General features: G+C 42.0%; 1 protein-coding gene and 1 long non-coding RNA gene across 3 annotated transcripts in view; one reads left to right on the forward strand and one right to left on the reverse strand.

Moving 5' to 3' along the window:
- LOC122549769 (cytochrome P450 4V2-like) overlaps positions 1-13,402 on the forward strand; it is a 58,030-nt gene extending 44,628 nt beyond the window's left edge. For both annotated transcript variants that reach the window (XM_043689768.1, XM_043689779.1), the window contains 2 exons: positions 8,005-8,181; positions 10,930-13,402. In XM_043689768.1, coding sequence (XP_043545703.1) covers positions 8,005-8,181; positions 10,930-11,093 — 341 coding nt within the window. In that variant the 3' untranslated portion in view covers positions 11,094-13,402. The remainder of the gene's footprint in view (positions 1-8,004; positions 8,182-10,929) is intronic.
- Positions 13,403-14,641: 1,239 nt separating this feature from the next.
- Positions 14,642-19,798, reverse strand: part of LOC122555601 — a 15,840-nt gene continuing 10,683 nt past the window's right edge. Inside the window, exon 3 of the long non-coding RNA XR_006313324.1 lies at positions 14,642-14,727. This is a non-coding gene — a long non-coding RNA (uncharacterized LOC122555601). The remainder of the gene's footprint in view (positions 14,728-19,798) is intronic.

Raw genomic sequence — 19,798 nt, forward strand, 5'->3', positions numbered from 1 at the left:
GTGCTGCGCAGGAGGCTGCTAAATAAGAGCCCATGGTATTAGGAGTAAGGTATTGGCATGGATAGAGGATTGGTTGACTGGCAGAAGAGGGATAAAACGGTATTTTTCAGGATAGTAGCCAGTGACTAGTGGGGTTCTGCAAGGGTCTGTATTGGGACCATAACTACTCTCCGTATACATTAGCGATCTGAATGAAGGAACTGAGGGCATTGTTGCTAAATTTGCAGATGACACGCAGATAGGTTGAGGAACAGGTACTGTTGAGGAAGCAGGGTGACTGTAGAAGGACTTAGACAGGTTGGCAGAGTGGGCAAAGAAGTGGCAGTTCGAATAAAGAAGCATGACATAATGCACTTTGGTAGTAGGAATAGAGGCACAGACTATTTTCTAAATGGAAAAACTATTCAGAAATCTGAGGCACAAAGGGACTTGGGAGTCCAAAATCAGGGTCTCTTAAAGTTAACTTGTGGGTTCAGTTGGCAGTTAGGAAGGTAATTCAATGTTAGCATTCATTTCAAGAGGGCTAGAATACAAGAGCAGGAGCGTACTTCTGAAGCTGCATAAGGCTCTGATCTGACTGCATTTGGAATCTTGTGAGCAGTTTTGGGCCCCATGTCAAAGGAAGGATGTGCTGGCATTGGAGGCTGTTTAGAGGAAGTTTATAAGAGCGATCCCAGGAATGGAGGATATTGTCACGTGCGGAGCAGTTGAGAACTCTGGGTCTGTACTCAGTGGAGTTTAGAAGAATGAGGGAGGATGTAATTGAAACTTACAGAATGCTGACAGGGCTGAATGGAGTGGACGTGGAGAATGTATTTTCACAAGTAGGAGAGACTAGCACCGGAAGGTACACCCTCAGAATTAAGGGAGGACACTTCAGAACTGAGATGAGAAATTTGTTAAAGGGGGTTAACCTGTGGAACTCATTGTTGCAGAAGGCTGTGGAGGCCAGGTCATTGGCTGTATTTAAGACAGGTTATTGATTGATAAGGGGATCAGGAGTTATGGGGAGGAGGCAGGATTTATGGGGAGGAGGCAGGAGAATGGGTTGAGAAACATGATCAAATGGTAGAGCAGGCTCTTGCTAAATGGGCTAATTCATGGTCTTAACTTCATGTTAATTTAGACTGATTCACAGGTTTATAAATATGGTTGATTCTAAAATCGAAATCAATAATGTAAATTCTGCATCATAGTGGTCACACTCTTGAACTGTGTGACTGCACTTTCCACCTTCTGCCTCTCTGAATAATCACCCTTAAATTTCTACTCTCTACTTCCTGCCAGCAATCCATTTTGCTATTTGTCCGACTCTATATGTTCTGACCTGTATTCGTTAGACTATTTAGTGGTACCTTAGAAAAGGTGAAGAAGAATTTCTTCCAAGGATGGTTTATCCGTGATATTCTTTGCTGTTGAGAGCAGGATGAATTTCTTCCGGTTGCATCCCGCTGTGCCCCCTTTAACTTTAGGAAGTTAGTGAAAAGGCCATTTACGTCATTTGTCAAAGATTTGGTGATGAAGTTGGAGAAGTCAGCAGTGGGATAGTGGCAGTGGCGATTGGGGCCAACGCCTCGCGAGTGGTGGGGAAGCCTGGCGTGCCTGGGTGGGTCTTAGACCAGCGGAGGTGAAAACATGCCCACTGTGAGGGAGAGTGAACCTCTTGGGGAAGGGTCAGCTTGGAGCATCTGCAAGCCCATGGCTGAAGAAAGGACTGCAGTGTTTGGCCATTTTAATTTAAATCCTTCACTACTTTTTTTTTCTACTTTTATATTCAGCAGACTGTGTAGCGCTGAACCTTTTAGCTTATTTCTTTGTTTTTCTATTTCTGTAGCTAAGATTTTGTACTTTTTATACCTAAGATGGCGCTGTGTATGGCGACATGTACACTTCTCACTGTACTCTTGTACCTTGTACTTGAGAACAAATGACAATACAACTTAAACCTAAATGTAAATTCAGTTCCCCATTTAAATGTTTATAAATATGAACTGAAAGCCTGTAATTAGAAATGTATATTTCCATCCCTAAAACAAATCTTATCCTGAATCGATTAAATTATTCCTATGACAATAAGGCGATGAAGAATAGTGAAGAAGGCGTTTGGTATGTTTTCCTTTTATTGGTCAGAGTATTGAGTACAGGAGTTGGGAGGTTATGTTACGGCTGTACACGACATTGGTTAGACCACTTTTAGAATGTTGTGTGAATTCTGGCCTCCTTCCTATCAGTAGGATGTTGTGAATCTTGAAAGGGTTCAGAAAAGATTTACAAAGATGTTGCCAGGGTTGGAGGATTTGAGCTATAGGGAGAGGTTGGATAGGCTGGGGCTGTTTTCCCTGGAGTGTCAGAGGCTGAGGGGTGACGTTAGAGACGTGTATAAAATCATGAGGGCCATGGATAGGGTAAATAGACAAGGTCTTTCCCTGGGGTGGTGGAGTCCAGAATGAGAGGGCATAGGTTTCAGCTGAGAGGAGAAAGATGTAAAAGAGATCTAAGGGGCAACGATTTCACTCAGAGGGTGGTGAGTGTGTAGATTTTGCTGCCAGAGGAAGTGGTGTAGGCTAGTACAATTGCAACATTTAAAAGGCATCTGGATGAGTTTATAAATGGGAAGTGTTCAGAGGGATATGGGCTGGGTGCTGGCAGGTGGGACTAGGTTGGGTTGGGTTATCTGCTCGGCATGGACGAGTTGGACCGACGGGTCTGTTTCTGTGAATATTTTAACTTAAATGCTTCAAGGAGTCTTATCTGTTTTCATTGCATAAAAGTTTGCAATGTTACACTGCTAGTCAGCTGACTAATTAATTTGTAGAAATGTACTAAGGATGACTGATGTAACTGATCACTGTGGAGCAGGAGCAGGCATCAAAACTGCAAGTTCTACCAAAACATGAAAAATTGAATAGAAAATAGTTAGAGTTTTGAGAAGATTTGTAGCTCCGGTTGAGGTTCTGGATGTAGGTTTGTTACATGAAATGAAAACAAACCTTCCAGCTCAGTGAGCAAACCTACGTCCAAGAGAATAGTTGAATATTTCACATATTAAACCTTCAACACATCACCTCTCTGATTCTGTTTCATCCGGCTGCATCTGAAATTCTGATCAATACATGTTTCTGACTCTTTCTCTCACCTTTTCCTACCTAGCCTACCCATTCCTTACTTTAACTCATCCAAATTTCTGCTGCGTACATTTAACCAAACTTCATCCACCGATAACTCCTGTCCTCTCTGAACTTAGTTAGCTCTCTGTTCTTTCAGTAGAACAGCTGTAAAACTTGTGTTCAAGTCTGCACATCTCTGCATGATGAGGAAGAAATGTATTGCAAAGGCTGAGCAGCAGTAAGTTTACTCAGGTGGAGTAGAATTACACTATTGACGGAGTTCAGTACGAGTACAAAGCTTTTGAAGTTGAATTTGTTCGTGCACAGGAACCAGTAGGCTATTACAAGGACAAAGGGGTGGCTCAGTGGTTAGCACTGCTGCCTCTCAGCGCCAGGGTTTTTGGTTGGAATCTAGCCTAGGGAAACTATCTGTGTGACATTTACACATTCACCTCCATTCTGCATATGTTTCCACCAGGTGCTCTGGTTTCCTCCCACAGTTCAAAGGTGTGCAGGTTCGGTGGTTTGACCATACTAAATCACCCATAATATCCAGAGATATGTCAGTTAGCTGGAGTAGCCATGGGAAACACAGGGTTACAGGGATAGGGTGGGTCTCTGGGGATGATCTTCAGAGGATCAGTGTTGGCTCGATGGGCTGGAAGGCCTACATCCATGCTGTAGAGATTGTGATTTTACGCATGTTGATTAGTGGGTCGGATTTGTGGACTGTATATAAAATAGTGAAAAAGAATGGGGTTGTACCTCAAGATCACTTTTTATAAGTGTTCCCCATGTTCTGAGAAGGACGTGCACATTGTTTCATTTTTTCCATGTCATCTCTTAGCCTAAGCAAATGCTGACTTTAATGGTGAAATAGCAAATGTTTGTCTTAGAAACCTAATCTTCCCCCAAGGCCAATGTTTGTTTTATTGTGCAATGCAAATGAACTGTTTTGAAGTTGTGAACCGTACTAGATCAGTACTGATAAAACTTTTTATTTTGATTCCCTTAGCTGTATTTTGTTTTAAATTGTACTTTAATTTGTTTTCTAATGTGAAGTGTTTATCATCAAACACCAGTGAACTGAAGCTGGTCTAGGTCTGAGGGCTATCTAAACTTGGAGGATATACCGTTCATTAGTTTGGCAGGGATAGGCATAAGGATTATGCTGACCTGCATAATTTTTCAATTTCATCTTGTGAATGTCAGACATTTCTCCCATAATGCACAGTTTGAATTAAATGAGGCAATAATGACATATAATCTCACATCCTACAAAACACATGGCACCAAACATTCCAGTAGACTCAGTTATACAGCACGGAAACAGGCCCATTGGTCCAGCTCATCCATGCTGACCAGATATCCTAAATTAATCTAGTCTTAGTTGACAGCATTTGGCCCATCCCTCTCAACTCTTTCTATTCATACACCCATCCAGATGCCTTTTAAATGTTGTAATTGTACCAGCCTCCACCACTACACGTACCACCCTCTGCGTGAAAAAAGTTGCTCCTTGGGTCCCTTTTTAATCTTTCCCCTCTCATCTTAAACCTATGCTGTCTAGTTTTGGACTCCCCCCACCCCCCCCCCCCCCCCCCCCCCTCCACTCCAAGAAAAAACATCCATCCTTCCAATAGCAGGGTGACCAGATGTGCAAGCAGTAATTCAAAAGTGGCCCAACCAATGTCCTGTACAGCTGTAAATTGACCTACTACTTCCTATACTCAATACTCTGACCAATAAAGAAAAGCATACCAAATGCCGCCTTCACTATCCTAACTACCTATGACTCCACTTTTAAGGGACTATGAACTTGTACTCCAAGAGGTTTTTGTTCAGCAACACTGACCTTACCATTAAGTGTATAAGTCCTGCCCTGATTTGTTTTTCCAAAAAGCAACACCTCTCATTTATCTAAACTCCATTTGCCACTCTTTGGCCCATTGGCCCATCTGATCAAGTTCCTGTGAGGTAGCCTCCTTTGCTGTCCACACCTCCAATACTGGTAATCTAAGATGGCTGATGGGAGGTGGTGGGCAGGGAATTGTAGCTATAAGAACTGTTCTTTTTTTTTGAGGTATTTTCTGTGTTGGAGCTGATTTCCTCCAGTAGCAGTAATTAATGTTTTATAAGCTGCTGCATTGTTTTGGAACTTCAGGGAAAGAAAAGATCAAAACCAAAGCACTTCAGAAAGTAGGAAGAGCAACAGCGGTAGTGACTGCAAGTAAATCAAACAGAGCAGTAAACCTGCACAGAAGTCTGACTCAGTAGTGACCTGCACAACTAACTGCCTCTGCTTTTGCTTCAGCCTCCAGAGATAATTGAAATCATAGTCTTTCCAAACCCTGATAAGAATGATGTCAAAAAATTACAATTATTATGGACCAGCCAAACCCCCTCATAAATATATCAAGGCGATAGATAGTCTAGACTCTAATGTTTTATCTTATTTAAAGTGTAAGGCACTGAGTTCCGATTTGATTAGTGGTCTACCACTAGGCTTTTAAGCGAAACACTCTCTCTCTTTTTATTCCTATGACACAGTCATAGAGTCATAGTGATGTACAGCATAGAAACAGACCCTTTTGGTCCAACTCATCTATGCTGACTAGATATCCTAGCCTAATCTAGTCCCATTTGCCAGCACTTGGCCCATCTCCCTTTTAAACCCTTCCTATTCATATAACCATCTGGATGCCATTGAAATGTTGTAATTATACCAGTCTCCTCCACTTCTTCTGGCAGCTCATTCCATACACCTACCACCCTTTGTGTGAAAAAGTTGCCCCTTAGGTGTCTTTTATATCTTTCCCCTCTTACCCTAAACCTATGCCCTCTAGTTCTGGACTCCCCACCCCTGGCCTTGTCTATTTAATCTGTCCATGCTCCTCATGATTTTATAAACCTATAAGGTCATCCCTCAGCCTCTGTTGCTCCAGGGAAAATAGCCCCAGCCTGTTCAGCCTCTCCCTTTAGCTCAAATCCTCCAACCCTGGCAACGCATCCTTGTAAATATTTTCTGAACCCTTTCAAGTTTCACAACATCATTCCTATAGGAGGGAGACCAAAATTGTGTGCAGTATTCCAACAGTGGCCTAACACTTGATGAGTGATTAAATATTATTTTGTTTTAAGTATTTCAAGAGATTTAAAGTTGTGCCAATTCTTTTTTTATACTTGAACTGAACTATAGACCAATGAGTCTTTGTTCAGCAACACTGCCCAGGACCTTACCATTAAGTGTATAAGTCCTGCTAAGGTTTGCTTTTCCAAAATGCTGTACCTCCCATTTATCTAAATTAAACTCCATCTGCCACTCCTTAGTCCATTGGCCCATCTGATCAAATTCCTGTTGTACTCTGTGGTAACCTTCTTCGCTGTCCACTACATCTCCAATTTTGGTGTCATCTGCAAACTTACTAACTATACCTCCTATGTTCACATCCAAAGCATTCATATAAATGATGAAAAGCAGTGGACCCAGCACCAATTCTCGTGACATACCACTGGTCACAGGTTTCCACTCTGAAAGACCATTCTCCACCACCACCCTCTGCTTTCTACCTTTGAGCCAGTTCTGTATCCAAGTAGCTAGTTCTCCCTGTGTTCATGAGATCTAACCTTGCTGATCAGTCTACCTTGTCTAGTGCCTTACTGAAGTCCATATAGATTGCGTCCATCGCTCTGCCCTCAACAATCCTCTTTCTTACTACTTCAAAAAACACAATCAAATTCATGAGACATGATTTCCCACGCACAAAGCAGTGTTGACTATCCCTAATCAGTCCTTGCCTTTCCAAGTGTATGTGAATCTTATCCCTCCAGATTCCCTCCAACAAATTGCCCACCACCAATGTCAGGCTCACTGGTCTATAGTTCAGTTCAAGTATAAACAAAAACAAAGAATTGGCATAAATTTAAATCTCTTGAAATACTGAACAAAATAAATTAATATTTAATTACTAACCATCAACTGTTCCAATTTAGCAGTCCCATAAACACATCCTTGGCAAAGACAAATTCAGCAAAACAGATTTTCCTCATGTGCTCTCTCTGTTCCAGTCCAGGTGAAAGGAACATTGAAAGAAACAATCGTGCAACAAAGAGAGGACTTCAACTTTTTGCTGCAGCAGAGAGCGAGCTGTATCTGGTCGCTTTAACAACCAACTCCAAACCACAGCTAAAAGCAAAACTAAACCCTGACTTGAATCACTTAACGCTTCTTATGTCTAATTTTTTTTAAAATTCAGAGCACAAAGCTGTTTACCCACTGTTTGTGAAACAGATCTTGTAGCAAAATATCTCTCTACAGAAACAGACCAGAACAAATCTCTGTTATAGGCACAGTACCACAAGGTAATGGGAATGAAATTAGCCAGATCCAGGACCAGCTATCAGGCTGACAGTCAGTTGGCTCTCTGTTTTACAGTATACCAGATTTCATTTCCACTGGAGAACCAAGATGGATTGGAGTGCTGACCTGTCGTTGGAAGCTGTGCACACCACCAAGTTAATGGGCAGGAGTCCTTTCTAATTTGGCAACATTTGTTAAATTAAGATAGTCCAACTGAATTATTGGAGAATATTTGAGTTGAACTGATGATATGGCTCAAAGTTATGAATTTAAACTTTAAGAGCTACGATAGTGTCTTATCTATGTATTTTTGAAATCATGGTTTGATGCTTATACTACACATCATCTTACAAAGAATGGTTGACTGTGTGATGCAAAGCTGTTAAATATTGGCAAGTTTCGTTGACAGGACATGGATTTATACAGTGCCAGAATTGTCATAATTTGGGTGGAGTGAACATGTTTGATAAATGTACCTATTGTTCCTGCTGTTCTGACAGTCTACAGATGTTAATTAATTGTTACATTGTCTTTCAGGAGGCTTTAAGGTACCAAAGGGAGTCAACGCTATGATCATTCCTTATGCTCTGCATAGAGATCCCAAACATTTCCCAGAACCTGAGGAATTTAGGCCAGAGCGATTTTTACAAAATTCAAGAAAAGTTAATCCCTATGCATTTATTCCATTTTCTGCTGGAGTTCGAAACTGCATTGGTAAGTCTGCTTTGCTGTGAGAAACCTCCTGCTTGGAGGCAGGAAATTAAAACTAAGTTTTAACATCATATTGCTTGTATTAATCTTTTAAAGCCAAATAATTAGAGTTCCTGCTTTGGATGTGATTGGGAATCTGGACAGAAACTGATTTTCAAATTATACTCTATTTCCAAAGTAACATTCTGGTTTAGGGTTCCAGCAACTTTGGTTTGCATAACTGCCGGTCTTAAATTTCCCACGAACCAATGCAACAATCAACTAGTATACAATTTCTTCACTTTTTTTACATTTGAAATGTTAGTTGAATTAAGGAATGCTAACCTGATAAGTGTATTGATACAATCAAAAATGAGTTAGAGGTAAGGTGAGTGTGACTGCCGCATGACTGAGTATGGCATCAAAGCTCTGGCAAGAGTGGAGTTAGAGTCTGGGAAATCTCTCTGCTGGTTGGAGTCATACCTGGCACAAAAGAAGATAGTGCTAGTTGTTGGAAGTCATCTCAGGGTTGTAGTAGACAACATTTGTGACTCCTCAGATACTGAAGCAGTTCATGCCCAAATGCAGCAAGACGTGGCAGCCCAAGCCTAGATATTGTCCAAGTGTCAAGCAACATTTGTGCCACACGAGTGCCAGGCAATAACCATCTCCAACAAGACCGAATCTAACTGTTGTCTCTTGACACATAATGGTGTTATCACCATTGAATCCCCCACTATCAACATCCTGGGAGTTTCTATTAACCAGAAATTGAAAGGGTCTAGTTATATGCAGTGGCTACACGTGCAGGTCAGAGTCTAGGAATAGTGCAGTGAATAATTCATCCCCTTGACTCCCTAAAGCCTGTTCACTGTCTTCAACCACAAGTCAATACTTTCCACTTGCCTGGATGGATGCAGTTCCAACGATGTTTGAGAAGCTTGATACTGTGTCGGAAAGGCAGATAATTTGATAGTACACACTGCTGCTACTGAGCATCAGTGGTGCCTATTTACAAGATGCACTGCAGAAATTCCCCAACTTCCCTAGACAGCACCTTCCAAACCCAAGACCACCTCCATCTAGAAGGACAAGGGCAGCAGATATATGGGAACATCACCACCTGCAAGCTCACCTCCAAGTCTCTCACCATTCTGACTTGGAAATATTTCGCTGTTCCTTTAGTGGGTTGCTGGGTCAAAATCCTAAAGGCATTGTGGGTCAGGCTACACCAAATAGACTGCAGCTGTTCAAGAAGGTAACTCACTACCACCTCAAGGGCAGTTGGAATGGTCAATAAATGCTGGCCAGCCGGAAAGACCCACATTCTGTGAATAAATCGATTAAAATATACAAAAAAGGGTTCATCTGAAGTCTAAATTCCCAACAGTGATACTTTGGTTTTAGATCAGTGAAAAAGACCAATCGGAATAATTTATTTAATTCCGTTAGTTTACACTAGTCGGTTTCTTTGTAAGTAAAATATCTTTTATATGTGGAATTTGTGGCCGTGATCTTACTGAATGGCAGAGCAGGCTTGAAGGGCCAGATGGTCTACTCCTGCTCCTACTTATGTTCTTAATTTTATTTTCTTTAAACCTGCTGATTAATGTAGGAAAAGGAAAAGTTACATCAACTTTGTACATCTCATTGAACAGTTGCATAAAACGGCTCACCAGAGAGTTTCAAATGAGCATAACACGCAGAAATAAATTCTCATCCCTGCCTCAAGGAAAACCTCTTTTCAACAGGTTGCATGCTGCAAGAATGTTTTCTCTTATGTCCCCTAGTTACAGGCTCTCCCATAACATACCGGAAGGCAGTAGCATAATGGTAACGTCATTGGGCTAGTAATCCAGAACTCCAGGTTAATGTTCTAGGGACATGAGCTTGAATCCAACAACACTAGATGGTGATATTTGAATTTTAAAAAAATCTGAAGTTGGAATAAACTAGCCTCATTGTAACCATTGTTGATGGTCATAAAAACCCATCTGCTTTACTATTGTCCTTTTAAGGAAGGAAATCTGCTGTCCTTGACATGTCTGACCTATATGGACAATACTGGCAGCACCTGTGAAGAGAAAGCTGAGTTAATGTTTCAAGTCCAATGACTCATAAGTTCTCCAGCAGTTTCTGTTTTTGTCTTTTTTTTTGTTTTCTTGAGAGTTGTTAATTCACGTGGTTTTCTTATTTTGAAACATTTGAGATTTCTAGATACTTCCTAATTCTTTGCAGGGGGTCAGTTTAAAATAAATCTTTCACAGGTTGTAGGCTTTCTGACTTGCATTTATTCTCATCTCTAACTGCCCTCTGGGGTGATGGTGAAACAACTTCTTAAACTGTGGCAGTCCTTGGCATACGTAGACACTGACAATGTTGTTAGGAAATGACTCTCTTGAACTTTAATGCTGTGACATTGAGGGAGCAGCATTTAGCTCCAGGTCAGGATTTTGTGTAGCTTACATGTGGTGGTGGTGGTGATGGTGGTGTTTGAATGGATCTGTTGTCCCTCTCTTTTTCAGAGGGAAGAGGTATTGCCTTGCTATCGCCTGCCTGCAAATCTGTTGTGGAATAGAGGAGATCCAACTGCAGGCCATTTATCTCCCCCATCTAGGGTGCCAGTGTACTAAGCAGCAGGCCAAACTGTGTCATCAGGAAATCTCCCAAATCTTGCTCCTGTCTCAAAGGCTGAAAGTCTAGCCAATGTAATAATGTAGTTCATATTGATATTTTGTAATTTTGTATCTAATGGGTTTTTTTTTAATTCAGGCCAAAAATTTGCACTAATGGAGGAGAAGGTGATTTTGTCATCAATTCTTCGGCGATTCCACGTAGAAGCGCAACAAAGCCGTGAGGAACTTCATATGGTGGGTGAATTGATTCTGCGCCCACAAAGTGGCATCTGGATAGAGCTTCACCACAGGGCAGAATAAATGGCATCAGGAGCAGCATGACCAATGAGAACACCAGTAAAAATTCATTTTGTAATTCTCCTTTGCAAACTGATGGATAATCATTTTATGAATTGATAATGTTCTTTACTTTTGTATGTGTATTGTCTTTAGATTATTCTCAAGCTGCTATGTGCTAGTAGCCTTAAAACGTATAATACTGTTTATCTATATTGTTGTCGGACTGGATTCTAATGTGCTTTTAATTTGCACTTTCTACTGTACACAAAACAGAATCTTTACAAGGATATTGCTGTTAATTTTCTGGTAAATCATTCTGCTGTAAAGCATTGTTACCGTCCAGCATACTTCAAAGATGGAAAGAGAACTTTAATTGGCAAAGGAACTGGGTAACTACAATGTCATATCTGTTCGGATGATGCTACCTTCCAAGGCAGTGTTGCTGAAATGGCTTCTGTCTTCTGTAACGGTGGTTTCTTGACCGCTGTGGTTTTTAGGTCAGATGTAGCTGAGGGGCCTATCACCCATGCCTCCACCCCTGCCCCTTCCCATCACTCAGCAGTGGGATCGGGTCCCCCTTGTTCTCACTTTTTTTCATCCCACCAGCCTCTGCATTCAAAGGATCATCCTTCACCATTTCAGAGAACTCCAACAGAATGCCACCACCAAACACATCATCTCCTCGTTTCCACTGTCTGCATTTTGCAGGGGCGTTCCCTCTGGAATACCCTAGTCCATTCTTGAATAATGGCCAACACTTCTCTCCCTTCCCATGGCACCTTCCCATGTCACCACAGAAAGTGCAACATTTGTCCCTTCACCTCTTCCTTGCAGATGAAGCAGCATTTCACCTGTTCCTCCTCCGATCTGATCTATTGCATTCGCTGCACCCAATGTGGCCTACTCTACGTTGGAGAAACCAAACACAGAATGGGTGATTGCTTTGCAGAACAGCTCTGCAAGCAGGACTCTGACCTTGCCATAGCCAGTCACTTCAACACATTCTCCAGCTTGCATGGCCACATGTCTGCCCTCTGCATGCTGTAATACTTGAGCGAATCACAGCGCAAACTGGAAGAACAACATCTCATCTTCAGACTGGCACTTTGCAACCTTCTGGATTTAATCTGAAGGCGCTAAACTCAAAATTGTGAACTAACTCCCATTTGTTCCCTTTTGCTTTAATTATTACATTCTCTGTCACCATGTCCTCTTTCCTCTTCCTCCACTCCAGTGGGATTGTCTGTTCTTTCCAGTTTGACAGTTAGACACATCACTTTGCTGTTCTCACATTCTGATCACATAATCTGAACTATCAACCCCCCTTTCTCCCCCGGTGGTCCACCCCACTGTTGCATAAATGCTGCCCCCTCCAAACTTCATGTCAACTCTAATGAGGAGGCATTGAGAATCAAAAATTCAGTATGCCCCCTCTCCATGGATGATGCCAGACCCGATGTGATTTTTTTTTTATTTTCAATATTCTCAATATTACAGTTTGACTTTTTGTTTCCCCCAACACTTAGTTTTCTTTATGCATTTGCTGCTTTGCCATATAATCACTCTGGGGGTCCCTGAAACAAACAAATTAGTACATTTCTTTTAAAAACGTTATTAAATTACCTTGAGTGATACTGAATATTCCAGCCCATCAATTATCTTTTCTGTTGAAATGAATGGCAATTAAAATTGGATGAAGTGTAATAAAAATAGAACTTACTTGAGATTGTCCATTTTCCCCACTTAGAACTGCAGCTATATAAACATCCAAGTTAAAATCAACCATCAGGCACAAGAATATCATTCACCTTGGGTGCTCATAAGTTGGCTGACCAACTTACACTGTACCCAATAAAAACTGAAAGAACTGCAGAAGCTGTGAAGAGAAATCAGTTCTGAAGAAGGGTCACTGGACCCGCAACATTAACTTTGATTCCTCTTCACGGCTGCTGGCAGACCTGCTGAGCTTTTCCAGCAACTTCTGTTTTTCTTTCTGATTTACAGCATTTACAGCAAATACGGACACTCAAGTAAGTAGAGCATACAAATTGAACAATTTAAACTGCTGGTGTCTCAGAGCTGATATATTGAAAAGAAATGAGTATTCTTCCTGTTATTGGAGTTCATGGGTTGTCTGAACGAATCAGAATAAGCGCAAATTATGAAAAAATGCAGAGATATCAAATTCAATGTACTAATTTTTAATATTGAATATTTTCAGCTGTATCAACTTGTGTTTAGATTGAAAACACATCCGTGAACAATATTGTGACCAACCCCAGCTTTCTTGCGAGCTGGCTATTTTTAAATAAAGATACTAAATGATGAAACGGCTTAGTTGCATTTCTTTGCCAATATATTCTGCCAACTGAAAGTACGTCAGGAACAGTTAGGGGTTGCCAGGATGGATTTTCCGTTATCTGAATTTATAAATTACTTTACTTAGTGTGGAAACAGGCCCTTCGGCCCAAAAAGTCCACACCGACCCGCCGAAGCGCAACCCAACCAGACCCATTTCCCCTACATTTACCCCTTCACCTAACACTACGGGCAATTTAGCATGACCAATTTACCTAACCTGCACATTTTTGGACTGGGAGGAAACCGGAGCACCGAGGAAACCCACGCAGACACTGGGAGAACGTGCAAACTCCACACAGTCACCTGAGGTGGGAAATGAACCCGGGTCTCTGGCGCTGTGAGGCAGCAGTGCTAACCACTGTGCCACCGTGCCGCTCAGGTTTTATGAATTTGTCTAATTGCATCATGATCAAATGATGGTCAGTGCTGTGGGTTACACTTGATTTTCTTACATTTTTTTTTAAAAAAAGGGCTCCATCTATAAGAGAATCAAACCTGTCAGATACAACACCAATTGGGGTTAAATTAAAAAATCAGCATGTTCAAGTACTATTTATCCTTTGAGCTGAGGCTTTGTGCAAGGAGCCCCCACAGCCAAGGTATATTGGTTGGATAATAATTGGTCTACTGTATATTCCCAGGAACATTGATTCAAATCATACCCAGGATGTTACATTTTCTTCTGGGCCCTGTTCATTTCAGACACAAAGAACACTTATTTGGATCGAAATTGACACAGTGCATGTAACAGGAAGAGGAGCTCCACAAATATCCCCATCCTCAATGAAGAGTGAACCAACACATTGGAGTAAAAAATATGAAGTGCTGTTCAGCCTCCTAATCAAGCACTCCCATTACAGCTACAACACTGGAATCTACGTGGCAATGTGGGAAATTGCCCAAGTATGTCCTGTCCAGAAGAAGCAAGACAAATTCAATAACCCAATAATCTACTATTGATTGTCAACAAAGTGATGGAAGAGTAGTGACAGTATAAGATGCAGGCTTAACAATAAACTGCTAGCGAACTCATCACAGCTTTTGCCCAACCTCTTTCAAAAGAGCTGATCTACAGAAATGAGTCGAGAATGCCTGCTCTTAATATCATGGCAGCATTTGACTGAGTGTGGAATCAAGAAGATCTAACAAAATAGGAATTGAGGAGAAAACTCCCCTGTTTTAGACATACCTGGCACAAAAGATAATGGTTGTGGTTGTTGGAGGTCAGTCATCTCAGTCCCAGAAAATTTCTGCACGAGATTTCCCCCAGATGTTGTCCGAGGCCCAACCATACCTGCAGATAAAACTGTCAGATCGGTGGGAAGAGCAAACGGCAAATATGTTCTGATAAAGACATAAGGTGGGACCCTGACTGGAGAACTCTTGATATCTAGGGATATAAAGATTAGGATTTTGAAAAAATTAAGTTTATAGCTAATACCAAGGTCTTAATATGGAGAGGAAATTTAAAATGGAAACTAGGAAAACTAAAAAAAAGTATCCAAAAGCATTGCCATGTTTAAGGAAAACTCAAAAGGTTTCTGTAATTAACTAGGAAAATCAAAAGGGCCTATTCCAGGTAATCTGTTTGTGGACCTAGAAGATGTGAGGTCAGTTCTCAATGAATCCTGTAATTTCCTCCCTCAGGGTCTACTGTACAGAACGTGGACTGCAGCGGTTTAAGAAGGTAGCTCATCACCACCACCTTCTCAAGGGCAACTAGGGACAGGCAATAAATGCAGTGGCATCCAGGTTCCATGAGAAAAATTTTAAAAAAAACTTTCTATTGGCTTTTTACAGGAGCTCAGGTGTGTGATGGATGGCAGTTGCAGGAAGGGAGATAAACTGAAGATACAGTCAGATAGCTGGGTGACCTCTATGAAAGGTAGGAGAGGGAGGCAGGTGGTGTAGGAGTCTCCTGTGGCTATTCACATCTTAAACTAGTATGCTGTTTTAGATAATTTTAGAGGGTGATGGACTCTCCGTGGAATGTAGTACTGACAGGTCAGGCAGCATCCAAGGAACAGGAGAATCGACGTTTCGGGCAGGAATTTAAAAAGGAGGTCCTCAAGGGTAGTAATATCTGGATTACTCCTGGTGCTACAAGCTAGTGAGGGTAGGAATAGGAGGATAGAGCAGATGAATGCGTGGTTGAGAGCTGGTGCAGGGGAGAAGGGTTCACATATTTGGATCATTGGATTCTCTTCTGGGGTAGAAATGACCTGCATAAGAAGGACGGACTGCACCTAATTTGGAAGGGGTCTAATATATGGCTAGAACTGTTTAGGAGGATTTAAACAAGGCGTGGTGGGGGGCGGGGGAAGTACCCAAGGAAATTGTGAGGAAAGAGAGCAGTCTGAGACTGATGCAGTTGGGAAAAGGAGTAAATCAAACAGTCAGGGTAGACAGGAATGAAGCAGAAAACTAGGTAGGACTGATAAATTAAACTGCATTTATTTCAATGCAAGAGGCCTAAATAGGTAAAGCAGATGAACTCAGGGCATAATTAGGAACACGAGACTGGGATATCACAACAATTATAGAGACCTGGCTCAGGAATGGACAGGACTGGCAGCTTAATGTTCTAGGGTATAGATGCTATAGGAAGGATTGTAAGGATGGCGAGAAAGGCGGGGAAGTGGTGCTTTTGATTAAGCATAACATTACGGCTGTACTTAGGGAGGATTCTCCAAGGAATACATTCAGGGAAGTTATTTGGCTAGAACTGAGAAATAAGAAGAGGATGATCACCTTATTGGAACTATACTATAGACGCGCCCAGTAGTAGGAAACTGAGAAACAAATTTATAAGGAGATCCCACAGTCCAAAGATGTGCAAGTCAGGTGAATTGGCCATGCTAAATTGCCCATAGTGTTAGGTGAAGGGGTAAATGTAGGGGTATGGGTGGGTTGTGCTACGGCGGGTTGGTGTGGACTTGTTGGGCCGAAGGGCCTGTTTCCACACTGTAAGTAATCTAATCTCAGTTATCTGTGAGAATAATAGGGAGGTTATGGGCGAGGATTTAAATTTTCCAAACAGACTGAGACTGCCATAGTGTTAAGGGCTTGGAATTTGTCAAATATGCACAAGAAAATTTTCTGATTCAGTAAATGGACGTACTTATGAGAGAAGGTGCAAGAGTTGACCTACTCTTGAGAAATAAGGCAAGGCAAGTGACTGAGGTGTCAGTGGGGGAGCACTTTGGGGCCAGTGACCATAATTCTATGAGGTTTAAAATAGTGATGGAAAAGGATAGACCAGATCTAAAAGTTAAAGTTCTAAATTGGAGGAAGGCTAATTTTGACGGTATTAGGCAAGAACTTTCAAAAGCTGACTGGGGGCAGGTGTTTGCAGATAAAGGGATGCCTTGAAAATGGGAAGCCTTCAGAAATGAGATAATGAGAGGCCAGAGACAATATGTTCCCATTAGGGTGAAGGGCAAGGGTGGTAGGTGTAGGGAATGCTGGATGACTAGAGAAATTGAAGTTTAGGTCAAGAAAGAGAAGTAAGCATATGTCAGATATAGACAGCAACGTTCGAGCGAATCCTTAGAAGATTTTAAAGACTGTAAGTGTATACTTAAGAGGGAAATCAGGAGGGAAAAATGGGGGAGATAAGAACTTTGACAAATAGGCTTAGGCAAAATCCAAAGGGATTCTACAAATGCATTAGGGTCAAAAGGGTAACTAAGGAGAGAATAGATGCCCTTTAAGATCAGCAAGGCTGCCTATGTTTGGAAACACAAGAGATGAATGAGATACTAAATAAGTATTTTGCTTCAGTGTTTACTGTAGAGAAAGATATAGAAAGGATAGAATGTGGGGAAATAAATAGCGACATTCTGAAAAATGTCCATTTTACAGAGGAGATGGTGCTAGAGGTCTTAAAATGCATCAGGGTAGATAAGTACCCAGGACTCAGTGGGAAACTGGGGGGGTGAGTGCTGGGCCTCTTGCTAAGATACATGTAACATTGATAGCCAGGTAAGGTGTCAGAAGTTGTCTAATATGATGGGAATATTTAAGAAAGGTGGTAAGGAAAAGCCAGGGAACTAAAAATCAGTGAACCTGACATTGGTGGTAGGCAAGTTGTTGGAGGATATCCTGAGGGACAGGATTTACACATATTTGGAAAGGCAAGGACTGATTAGGGATAGTCAATATGGCTTTGTGCATTGGAAATCGTGGCTCAGTAACTTGATTGAGTTTTTTGAGGAAGTAACAAAGAGGATTGATGAGGGCAGAGCAGTAGACGTGATCTATATGGACTTCAGTAAAGCATTCAATAAGGTTCCTCAAGAAAGATTAGTCAGCAAGGTTAGATCGCATGGAATACAGGAAGAACTATTTGGGCACAAAACTGGCTCAAAGGTAGAAGACAGAGGTTGATGGTGGAGAGTTGCTTTTCAGACTGGAGGCCTGGGACCAGTGGTGTGCCACAAAGGATTTGTGCTGGGTTCACTGCTTTTCATCATTTGTAAAAATGATTTGAGTATGAACATAAGAGGTATAGTTAATAGGTTTGCAGATGACACTGTAATTGGAGGTGTGGTGGACAGCTAAGAAGGTTACCTCAGAGTATAATGGGATCTTGATCAGATGGGCCAATGGGCCAAGAAGTGGCAGATGAAGTTAAATTTAGGGCAGCATGGTAACTCAGTGGTTAGCCCTGCTGCCTCACAATGCCAGGGACCTGGGCTTGATTCCCGCTTTGGGCGACTATCTGTGTGGAGTTTGCACATTCTCTTTGTGTCTACATGGGTTTCCTCCAGGTGCTCTGGTTTCCTCCCACATTCCAAAAAAGATGTGCAGGTCAGGTGAATTGGCCATGCTACTAAATGTAGGGAAATGAGTCTGGGTGGGTTGCGCTTCGGAGGGTCGATGTGGTTAGGCCGAAGGGCCTGTTTCCAAACTGTAGGGAATTTAATCTAATCTACTCAATTTAAATAAATGTGAGATACTGCATTTTGGAAAGGCAAACCAGGGCACGACTTCTACATTTAATGCAAGGTCCTGGGGAGTGTTGCTGAACAAAGAGACCTTGGAGTGCAGGTTCATAGTTCCCTGAAAGTGGAGTCACAGATAGACAAGATAGTGAGGAAGGCGTTTGATATGCTTTCCTTTATTGGAAAGTGCATTGCGTATAGGAGTTGAGAGGTCATTTTCCAGTTGAACAGGACATTAATTTGACCACTTTTGGAATATTGCATGCAATTCTGATCTCCCTCTTACAGGAAGGATGTACTGAAACTTGAAAGGGTTCAGAAAGGATTTATGAGGATGTTGCCAGAGTTGGGGGATTTGAGCTATAGGGAGAGGTTGAATAGGCCAGGCCTGCTTTCTCCGGAGTGTTGGAGGCTGAGGGGTGACCTTATAGAGGTGTTTAAAATCATGAGGGACATGGATAGGATAAATAGGCAAAGTCGTTTCCTCAGGCTGGGGGAGTCCAAAACTAGAAGGCACAGGTTTAAGATGAGAAGGGAAAATATAAAAGAGACTTAAGTGGCAATTTTTTCACGCAGAGGTTGGTTTGAATGCGGAATGAGCTGCCAGAGGAAGTGGTGGAGGCTGGTATGATTACAACATGTAAAAAGCATCTGGATGGGTATATAAAATGGAGGAGATACTAAATGAATATTTTGCATCAGTATTTACCGAGGAAAAGGATATGGAAGGTATAGACTGTAGGGAAATAGATGGTGACATCTTGCAAAATGTCCAGATTATAGAGGAGGAAGTGCTGGATGTCTTGAAACGGTTAAAGGTGGATAAATCCCCAGGACCTGATCAGGTGTTACTGAGAACTCTGTGGGAAGCTAGAGAAGTGATTGCTGGGCCTCTTGCTGAGATATTTGTATCATCGATAGTCATAGGTGAGGTGCCGGAAGACTGGAGGTTGGCAAATGTGGTGCCACTGTTTAAGAAGGGCAGTAAAGACAAGCCAGGGAACTATAGACCGGTGAGCCTGACCGCAGTGGTGGGCAAGTTGTTGGAGGGAATCCTGAGGGACAGGATGTACTGTATTTGGAAAGGCAAGGACTGATTATGGATAGGAGAAAGTGAGGACTGCAGATGCTGGAGATCAGAGCTGAAAATGTGTTGTTTGAAAAGCGCAGCAGGTCAGGCAGCATCCAAGGAGCAGGGGAATCGACATTTTGGGCATGAGCCCATCTTCAGGAATAAGGAAAGAGTGCCAAGCAGGCTAAGATAAAAGGTAGGGAGGAGGAACTTGGGGGAGGGGCGTTGGAAAAGCGATAGGTGGAAGGAGGTTAAGGTGAGGGTGATAAGGTGAAGGTGATAAGCCGGAGTGGGGGTGGGGGCGGAGAAGTCAGAAAGAAGATTGCAGGTTAGGAAGGTGGTCCTGA

This window comes from Chiloscyllium plagiosum, chromosome 1 (assembly GCF_004010195.1).
Source record: "Chiloscyllium plagiosum isolate BGI_BamShark_2017 chromosome 1, ASM401019v2, whole genome shotgun sequence".
Lineage (NCBI taxonomy): Eukaryota > Metazoa > Chordata > Chondrichthyes > Orectolobiformes > Hemiscylliidae > Chiloscyllium > Chiloscyllium plagiosum.